Source organism: Argentina silus (genome assembly GCF_951799395.1).
Source record: "Argentina silus genome assembly, chromosome: 14".
Lineage (NCBI taxonomy): Eukaryota > Metazoa > Chordata > Actinopteri > Argentiniformes > Argentinidae > Argentina > Argentina silus.
The window spans coordinates 12,792,023-12,802,022 of NC_139668.1; the positions used below are offsets into that span (position 1 = coordinate 12,792,023).

General features: G+C 44.2%; 1 protein-coding gene across 2 annotated transcripts in view; it reads right to left on the reverse strand.

The window, feature by feature from the left end:
- LOC310815460 (kinase suppressor of Ras 1-like) overlaps window positions 1-10,000 on the reverse strand; it is a 27,176-nt gene that overhangs the window by 15,688 nt on the left and 1,488 nt on the right. For both annotated transcript variants that reach the window (XM_083685240.1, XM_083685239.1), the window contains exon 2: window positions 2,759-2,899. In XM_083685240.1, the coding sequence (XP_083541366.1) occupies window positions 2,759-2,899 (141 nt within the window). The remainder of the gene's footprint in view (window positions 1-2,758; window positions 2,900-10,000) is intronic.

The following is a 10,000-nucleotide window of genomic DNA, read 5'->3' on the forward strand; positions in this document are numbered from 1 at the left end:
TGATCCCAGCTCTGGCCCAAGGGGCATTCCTCACCTCTTCCTGTGTAAACAGTAACACACACACACACACACACACACACACACACACACACACACACACACACACACACACACACACACACACTTCTACTGTCACTTTATTTTGTTGTTGTTGTTTGTGATGTGAGCTGCTGTAACGCCTTAATATCCCCTCTGCGATCAATAAAGTACCTATCTATCTATCTATCTATCTATCTATCTATCTATCTATCTATCTATTTATCTACACACATACACACATCAATGGCCTAAGCCTCTCATATCTCTGATGTTTTACAATGGCTGAGAGCTCAAAGTCCATTCTATTTTAGCCTACCAGGCCCAAAATGTGCCTAACTGAAACTGTCAGCAACTAGTGCCACTTATTATAGTGTGAGGCTTTGGCCAATGCATTCCGACACTGTGAGTCACAGCATGAATGGAGCCATGGCTAAACTAATGCCCATTGTTGCCAGGACACTTCAACATAATTGTCAATGGGAGTGAATTGGCATACAAGAGACCAAAAATGTCTCCCAAATATCAAATTGACATTGCATGACACACATCTAAGTCAGACAGGTAGGATTCAATCCTTGAAACCTCAAAAACACTACCCTGGTTTTCTAGGTTAGTCAAAACGCTGCAAGACCAAATAGTTGGATTAATGTCCATTCAAGACATCAACAGTTAATTCAGTTCACTGCAGTTATTCAGCATGCAACACAAAACTGCATATCAGTAAAGTATGCAATAAATAATAAATACATATATATGAAATTAAATCTATTTTTCAGGAGGTCTCTCTTTAAAAATAGATTTGACCTCAATGAGACAAACCGGGATAAATAAAGGTAAAATAAAATATCATTAACTCGTACATTCTTTCTCATAGAGCACAAAAAAGAATGTTATTCCCTAACAAGAGGTAACATAGCCTACCTCAGTGTCCCGAACGGACACACCACCACATGTGCTGTTCCTCACTGCTCTGACACTACTCCACTGCAGAGCAGAACAGCAGGGCAACACACATGCTAGATGTCTGTCTGTCTGTCTGTCTGTCTGTCTGCCTGCCTGTCTGCCTGCCTGCCTGTCTGCCTGTCTGCCTGCCTGCCTGCCTGTCTGTCTGTCTGTGTGTCTGTCAAGTGCTGTGTGTGTGTGTGTGTGTGTGTGTGTGTGTGTGTGTGTGTGTGTGTGTGTGTGTGTGTGTGTGTGTGTGTGTGTGTGTGTGTGAGTGTGTGTGAGTGTGTGTGAGTGTGTTATGTGGAGAGGCAGGAATGTGTGTGTATAAATAGCAGGCTGGGACAGAGAGGGGTGGGTCGAGCCAGATTGGGTGAGTGCTCATCAGAGAGAGAGAGACAGAAAGACAGAGAGACAGTGAGAGAGAGAGAGAGAGAGAGAGAGAGAGAGAGAGAGAGAGAGAGACAGTGAGAGAGAGAGAGAGAGAGAGAGAGAGAGAGAGAGAGAGAGAGAGAGAGAGAGAGAGAGAGACAGTGAGAGAGAGAGAGAGAGAGAGAGAGAGAGAGAGAGAGAGAGAGAGGGTTGAGGAATCTAGAGCAGGACACCTTAAAACACTAAAAGCCCACTGCTCCCCCCTTCTCTTGGCAGACTTTACACACTGAAGCAGGTTTGTTCCAGCCCAGCATTAACACACCGATCAACTACTCTATTGGTATTCAATTTCTTCCAAGATGAGATTTGTTAGAGCTGGGATGGATAAAAAGCCTGCACAACCCTGCCAGCACCTCTCCACACTCGGAGTTGGCCGGGCCATTGCTTGTTTGGACCATTTTCCATGGGCATGGCAGAACAAACTGTCTCTATGAAAACAGAAAAACACAAAATGAAATCAGCCTTTTTTTGGGTGTCTAAACTCGCCCTGACAAAATACTGACAGGAACTCTCCCTGTGAACAAGCTGCTGCCAAATGCAGGGTGGAGACACAGGGAGAACAGCAAAAGCCTGCTTTAGACATCTACACGCACGCACACACATGCAAGGAGACAGAGAAAACCGTTCCATCCCAGTGAAATATGCAAAAATATACACACACACACACGCACACGCACACACACAAGCCTTAAGGTGAAAAATCTATAAAACACAATCACAAGATCAGGATAATCAACATGATTCTCCTCCACTAGCATACAACTCCAAAAGCCCCCTCATCATCTCATCTGATTGACCTCCAGTGCAAAATAAGGTTCCACTTTAAAACAACTTGGGATACTCATTAATGGATCATTGTACAAATTGCAGAAACCAGTCACTGAAAAGCTGCACACACGTATCTAGTAGGACTCTCTTGCAGGTGCATTGAATATATAACAACCGTGTATGGGAACGTCTCTTGAAGAACAACCAGTTATGCCATGTCATCATCCGCTTAGATGATTAGACAACCTCAACCGTGACAGTCCAACATGATCGTCCCCTCTGGGTGGAGAACAGTGGAAGTGGAAGGCTGAAGTATCACATAAAAACTCAGCTCTGGGACGAAACATGGAACATGTTTTTTTATCTAAGTACTCCTTTTAGAGAGGAATGTAGGGCAATACCATGAAAGGCTCAATGGCTTTTACTTTCTTGGCAGAGATGATAATATCCATTGTGCTAGTACATGAATGCACACACACGCATGTAAGTACACTCATATGCATGTACACACATGCACACACACACACGCAAATGTGCACACGTGCACACACACACACAGCATCTGCCAGGGTAGTACCTGTATAAGTTCAGGCCTGAGGTTGATGGTGCGGAGCCAGTCTGCTAGTCGTGGGTAGCTGTCCAGAGCCTTAGTCCTCTCCCTCCCAGGTACCCTCTGCTTACACTGCAGCTGCTCGCTGATGTAGTTGGTCAGCTTTGCCTGTAGGGGGTGATAAGACACAGATAAGACTGAGTAGAGTAAGGTTAGCGAATGAGTGTTGTGATGTCTTGATGGGGGAAATAAAAATTAGAAAAAGAAACAGCAACAAACTCAGCACCTTGTTTCTGTCCGTTTTCTATAACAGTTGTCATCATTTTCATATGAAACCCTTCTGAAACAATGAGACAATATTCGACTGATGAGATCAATATAACATATAATCACCCAAACTGACAACTCTAGGCCCAAAACCGACGGGTATATCAAACAAGCTGGTTTTGTTTTCATGTCATTTCGAGCATGAGGTCTTGTGGTGTATGCAAAAAAACAGTGTGAAACCAGACCAACACTCAGTCTGAGGAAAGTCCCCCCCATGAACTCAGGATTAAGGGTTGGCCAGAGAGAGAGAGAGTGAGAGAGAGAGAGAGAGAGAGAGAGAGAGTGAGAGAGAGAGAGAGAGAGAGAGAAAGAGAGAGAGAAAGAGAGAGAGAGAGAGAGAGAGAGAGAGAGAGAGAGAGAGAAAGAGAGAGAGAGAGAGAGAGAGAGAGGCCTCAAAATGAAAAGGAGAAACTTTCACAGGTACAAACTGAACTTCTCAAAAACATGAAAACACCATGTCACTCCTAGACAGAAGTTGGGGTTAGGATTTGGGGGGGGGGCTACATCTCTGACTAGCCTTTATCAGCTTTCCGCTTCAGCAAATAGGCTGGTCTATAAATAGACGTCGTCTCGTAACGTGCTTACGCTGCACAGCCTTTCTCATGGGGGTGTCAGCACTGCTTCCATGGCACCCTGGCTCCATGGAAACCCTTCAGCCACACATGGCGGGCTTGATGATGTTAGAGGCCTTGGAGATGCTGTGGTCACGAGAAGATGTTGGGTCACATGAGGAAGGTACCCTGGCATTGAAGCGTGTTAGTGAGGGGGATACGGCCTTCTAGGGCCCACGTCTTGGTGACACACCTCAGACCACAAACAGTCAAATGTCACAAAGTAAAGTGCGTTTAAGGGAGTAATACAAATAGAAAAGGGTACATCAAGAACATTGCGTTGCTGCAGCTCAACATTCTGAGAGAGAGGGAGGGAAGAAGAGGAGGAGTGAGAGAAAGAGTGAGTGAAGCTGACAGGAAGAGAGAACGACAGTCAAGAGGGAGTGGGTTAGTAATATAAACAGAAAGTAGTTGAATGGTTGAGTAAGAGAGAGAGAGAGAGAGAGAGAGAGAGAGAGAGAGAGAGAGAGAGAGAGAGAGAGCGCTGTTGCTTCAGACACATGGGAGGGCCCTTCTTATTTGTCGATGTGTTTCGTGCAGCTGTCAGGTGAGAATGGCAGCCAGTGGACTAGACTGAGCCCCACCTTTCATGCCTGTCTGTCGCCTACACCCTCTCATCACCACCTCGCAGCCAGAACAAGATCAGGCGCTCAGCAGTATGCATTTTATTTTCTCCCAAAGACTGCTCCTTCATAGACGAAAAACAAGAATGTTTGCCTGGTTAACCTCAGGATCTCCAGCATCTTCAACTGAATATCCCATTAAAAATACCACTGAAAAAAAACCATTACCAACATAATCAACTCAAATCTCAAAAAAACAATAAATGGAAGTGCTGTAGAAAATACTTTCTGAAAACCATCATACTGCAGCTAGTGCTACTAACCTCCATAGAAGAGCTAGAGTGTTCAGTCTGTCTAAAAGGACTTTACAATCCATCCATGTACTAACTAGACTGCTAGACTGCTCCAGTGTCCACCAACCTTTCCTGTGCCCACTGAAGTGCCCCCATCCAGGGCTAAGAGTCCTCAAGGCTTACAGAATATGTAAGCCCTATCTCTATCTTGAATTTCAGTCTCTATTTTCAGCTTCTGTGTTTTAAGCTGTACTACTACTCAGTACTTCAGCCACGTATTTAGAAGACTGGGGGGGTAAGTGCGTAAGTGTAGGATAAGGATTCCATCTTTAGTCATGGATGGTCCTCAAAGGTTTTGAGTGGAGCCTAGCCTAGTGGAGCCACATTAAAGTTTCAGCAGAACTATATCTGTCTGAGATGGAGACTGTGCATTTCTGCACCCCTCCCTAATTGAGAATGACCCTGGGTGATTTGAAGTGCTCCAGTGCTTAGGAGACCGGGATGAAAACCGCGGGGTGTTGGTTTGCAACAGACAAGGCCTGGCCTCGTTCCGCTGTGGCGCTCTGTGTGATTCAGTGTCTATCGCCCGACCCATATCTCTGGGCTATGTTACACGACACACAGTGTGTGTATATGTGTGTGGGTGCGGACGGGGGGGGGGGGGGGGGGGCTGCGGTAGAGGGCAGGTATGGTATCTTTGCCTACCTGCTTAGCTAAATTGTGTGTATGTGTGTTGTGTGTAAAGACAGCAAGATGGGCACACACACACACACACACACACTCACTAAACAAATAAGAAGATAATACCCACATCACATTAAACATTCCCCTGTGTTTTTAACTCATTACTCACATGATTAACATGACGCTACGTACCACATTAATTGCTTTTTAATTGCTTAGCAACAGAGCTATGCAATTTGTTATTGCAGTGGGACTGTTCCTCAATCCACTTGTGCATTTACCATGTAATTATACTGTTTATACTGTAAGATGTGGTGACTACAGTAGTTACATTGTTACTACACAGGTATAGGGCAACCTAATGCTAAGTGTTACTCTTCAATTATTTTTACATTATCAAAACAAGGACTGAGAAAACAAAGAGATACTGACATAGGAATGTCTGGTGATGAAGAAGCAATTACAATGTACTCCTCAAAGACAGACTGACAGTGGAGTGGAGGTCAACAGCTCGAACATGATTCGTTGTTCTGCAAATCAGGTGAAACACGCACTTGAAAATAGCTGTGTGAGACAGGTCTGTGTACCCTTTGACCCCCAAAACAACTAGGTCGAGACACAACAACTGAGAAATGACATACGGAAATGGTTGCATTTCAACGGTTCCAAACAATTGTCGTTTTTTACTGGTGGTGGAAAGAGAGTGTGTTTAGCTATCACATCTCACATCTCACTGTGCTGAGATATGACGGTGGTAAAGACTACAACTGTAGTAATGTACGCAGAGGGTACATTATCTCTACTCAATCTGAATATAGGGGGATTTCACATTATGAAAAACGAGGGAGAAAAAAAACGATTTGGGTGTTTGTCTTAAGACAAAGGAAACTGGTCATGGAAGTAAAGACGAGAGAAGAAAAAAGGTCAAAGGCGAAAAGGAGAAAGCGTACGAGACAGGGAGAAAGAGCGAGCGAGAGAGAGATGAAAGGGAAGGAAAGCAAAAGACGAGGCTGTTAAACAAAACCACATGGGGGTTTTCTGACGCTACCATCAACAGGCCTGTTTCTTCTACTGTGTCGGAGGCTGCTTCGGTTAATTAGGGTATTTTCACACTTGGTCCCCCTCAGCCTATTTTTGTGAACTGGGTTCAAAATGTGGTTCGCCAAAATGTTCAGGGTATTCTCATACAGTCCTCTTTAAAAGAACCAAACTCAGTCCTCTTTAAGTGAACCAAGAGGTGAACAAAAAGTTAAAAAAAAAAAAAAAAAATTGTTGTATTCACACTGCACTTCTGTTTGGATGAGGACATGGACGTGGTCCGGGATAGATTAGGTACAGTGTGGGTTCCTGCATAGATACAAACATGCAACTTCACCAAACACCAATCACCTTATGGGGATAGGTACTATAGTCTCTAGTACAGGTATTGGCAACCCCTGGCACACGTGAAAAAACTTGAATCATTGTAACATTTACTTTATTAGCTTTATTCCAGTGATGCGATAATAGACAAATCCACAGCCCTCCATTTGCCTTCATGGCTCAAAATTGCTTTTCGTCAAAATTGCTGTCACAAAATATTGCATATAGTCTTCAGTTGCTTTTTAAAAGAGCCAAACGTTGTTTTAATAGGGCAATTACTCAAATGGAAGTCTCTGAGTAACAACCAACACATTTACTATACCTCCCCAGCAAAAAAAAAAAAGACAATAAATATATTATAATTTTTTACTCGGGGGGGCCCCCTAGCGGTTGGGGGTCATACGAGCCGTGCGTAATCGGCGTATAGGGAGGGACGGAACTGGGAGGGGCAAATAACAACCTCTGAAAGAACCCCAACCCAAACATCAGGACATTACCTGCGTCTATCTATCTATCTATCTATCTATCTATCTATCAAAGTTCAGCAGGCAGGCAGAGTAAACAGACTTACCTTGCTCTTCATACAGAGCTGTCTAAGGTCCATTACCATCTGCACACATAAGCCTACATACTACACACATAGGCCTACATACTATACACTCAGTCACTCAGCTGAGCAGGTTTAACCCGTCCTTAGCAGTCTCCTCCATCTTGCCTCAGGGCCACACATTATTTCACACCCATTGAAAATATGATGCAATAAAATACCTTTTCAATAAAGAAGGTGTGAGATTTCAAGTCAACATGGCAGAAACAGTTGGAAGATCAGTTTGAGGCTCGGTTTGGTAAGAAAGAGGCTTTGAAGTGCAATGATGAAACGGATAATGTTTACAATTTAAGTTAAAGGTGAAGCATGTCATTTTGCTGTTTCTGCCTCTGGCCAAACTACACATTTGAAAACATACATAGGCTATGCTACATTTTCTAATAGCAGCAAACATGTGCATATCCTTATAAACAAACAAAATGTAAAATAGGTACAGAAAAGCCAGACCTCGACACCAGATTTTAGAAAGCACTTTGTTTGGACCAACACTTTTCACTGAACATTCTTCATCATGTGATCTCATTCCTTGATCACTACCGATTTATCATGGCCGTTTAGCACTATTCTAAAGCTAAAATCTACATACTGGACCTTTAATATAATAATAATAATAAAATATATGCCACTTTGCAGATGCTTTTATTCAAAGCGACTTACAGTACAGTGAGTGCATTCTTTTTTGTATATATATGTATATCAAACCCACAACCTTAGCGTTGCTAGTGCCATTCTACACCAACTGAGCCACATAGGACCACACAGGTTACCTTCCCTGGAGGGCAAAGAGGGCAGTCACTGTTTTAACATAGGGACTTTCAGGCACCACTCTAATTTGTGAAGTCTGTGATACTCTTTGAAGATGGTGAAATAGGCTTGTAGACCCAGGTCACTGTCCATGTACACCATTGGAGTGAGCGTCCATGCTAATTTGTGCTACATTTTCATGAATAGTGCCACCATTGCTAAATGTGCTAAATCTCCAGTTCTATACATGTTAAGCTTTCAAGACAATCTAACATTTCTTACAAATGTGTATTCGGTTTTCACACGGGAATGTGGTTAAAGCAACTTGAGTGCGGTAAACACAAGGAAGTAAAACCAGGCGAAAAGAACACCACTTCTGCAATTACATTACCCCCATATCCCCCCACCCCTCCATTCTTCAGGAAGACATCTGCTAAATGTGTCTCCAAGTCTGTAACCCACCACCCACCAAACCTGATGGACACAATACAATAAGGGGAGTATTTAGTGATGCGAAACGCTCAAACCATTACAGATAGATATGTATTTCTATAATTGACATGATTCCCTTGTCAATATGAAGGACATACCTATTCTACTCATGAAATTTCTACCTGAACGTTCTGTAACATTCCAACACCCTGAACAGGCCCTTACCTTGTGCCTGGTGGTCAAAGTCCTTTGTCCCGTCTTTATGACACAAGAGAGGAGGGTCATAATTAGAGCGTAGGACACTTGCTCATCTCCAATATCCAATGTAAACACAATACAGGCCATTTATTTGGGCAGACCTGTGAAACCCAACCCCCCCAGCCATTCATCTCAGACCTGTCCACCAAACAGACAGGCCTATTGTAGGATAGAGGGAAGAGAGCGGGAGAGAGGGAAAGAGAGAGAGAGAGAGAGAGAGAGAGAGAGAGAGAGAGAGAGAGAGACAGAGAGAGAGAGAGAGAGAGGTCTGGCATTGGCTTTCGTCTACCGCTTTTGTTCTCAACCAGGTTGACGGGTGGCAATCGGCCAGTCCTGTCCATGGGCACTCAGACAAGAGACAAGACAGCTCCTCAGTGTGCAGCTGTAATAGGACACAACCATACTGGCTATCTCCTTCATCTTCTCCTTCTTTCCTCTGCACTCTCTCACTCCCTCTGCCAGTCTCCTCCCACAGTCTCTCACTCCCTCTGCCAGTCTCCTCCCACAGTCTCTCACTCCCTCTGCCAGTCTCCTCCCACAGTCTCTCACTCCCTCTGCCAGTCTCCTCCCACAGTCTCTCACTCCCCCCTGTTTGCATGTCATTTGATTTTCTTGTTTAACAGCCTGCACTCAAAATGCGTGGGAGGGAGAGACGTCTAATTTTAGACGCTGCCACAGTAGTACACAACAAGCACCCCGCACTCTTTCCAGAACCCAAGGGAGGACAGCAACAATAGCAATGACAACATCTGCGGATCGTAAATGATTCCTACGATGCTTTAAATACAACAGCCTCATGTGACAGTGCTGGGAGAGGGGCCATCCGCCACTTAATGACATGAACTTCTATTAATACAGCCCATGTGATGTTAATGATAGCTGGCACCTCCATGTATAGTCCTAGAGAGATGTGGATGAGGAGGAGGTAGCTCAATCGCTATCCTCACTTGTGCAGGACCACTAATCTTGTCAGATATCATCAAATAAACAAGACATGTGGATGAGGTGGAGAGGCAGGCGTGCACATTAATCGTCCCTTCGTCAATACACAAGTCACAAAGCCTATATAAGTTGGCGGGAAAAGTGACAACCTCAATAGGGAGAAGGATGAGTAGGCCTATAGACTTAAGCCTTCAGCCTACAAAGCCTGAGTTGAAGAATAAACTCAAGCCAGTCTCAGAGAGACCCCAAATGACCCCTGAGAGAACCAACAGTCATGTCGTGCCTCACGTTTTAACACAAAGCTCTGTGCTGGAGCACTACATTCAAAGTACTTCACTTTAAACAGAAAGGGCCCAAGCATCTCTCTGTGTCATGATGATCCACAGGAGTTCTAGAGAGGCCAGGCACCATAAAGCTCCGCCTCTGCGGGAACGACCAATGGGAGC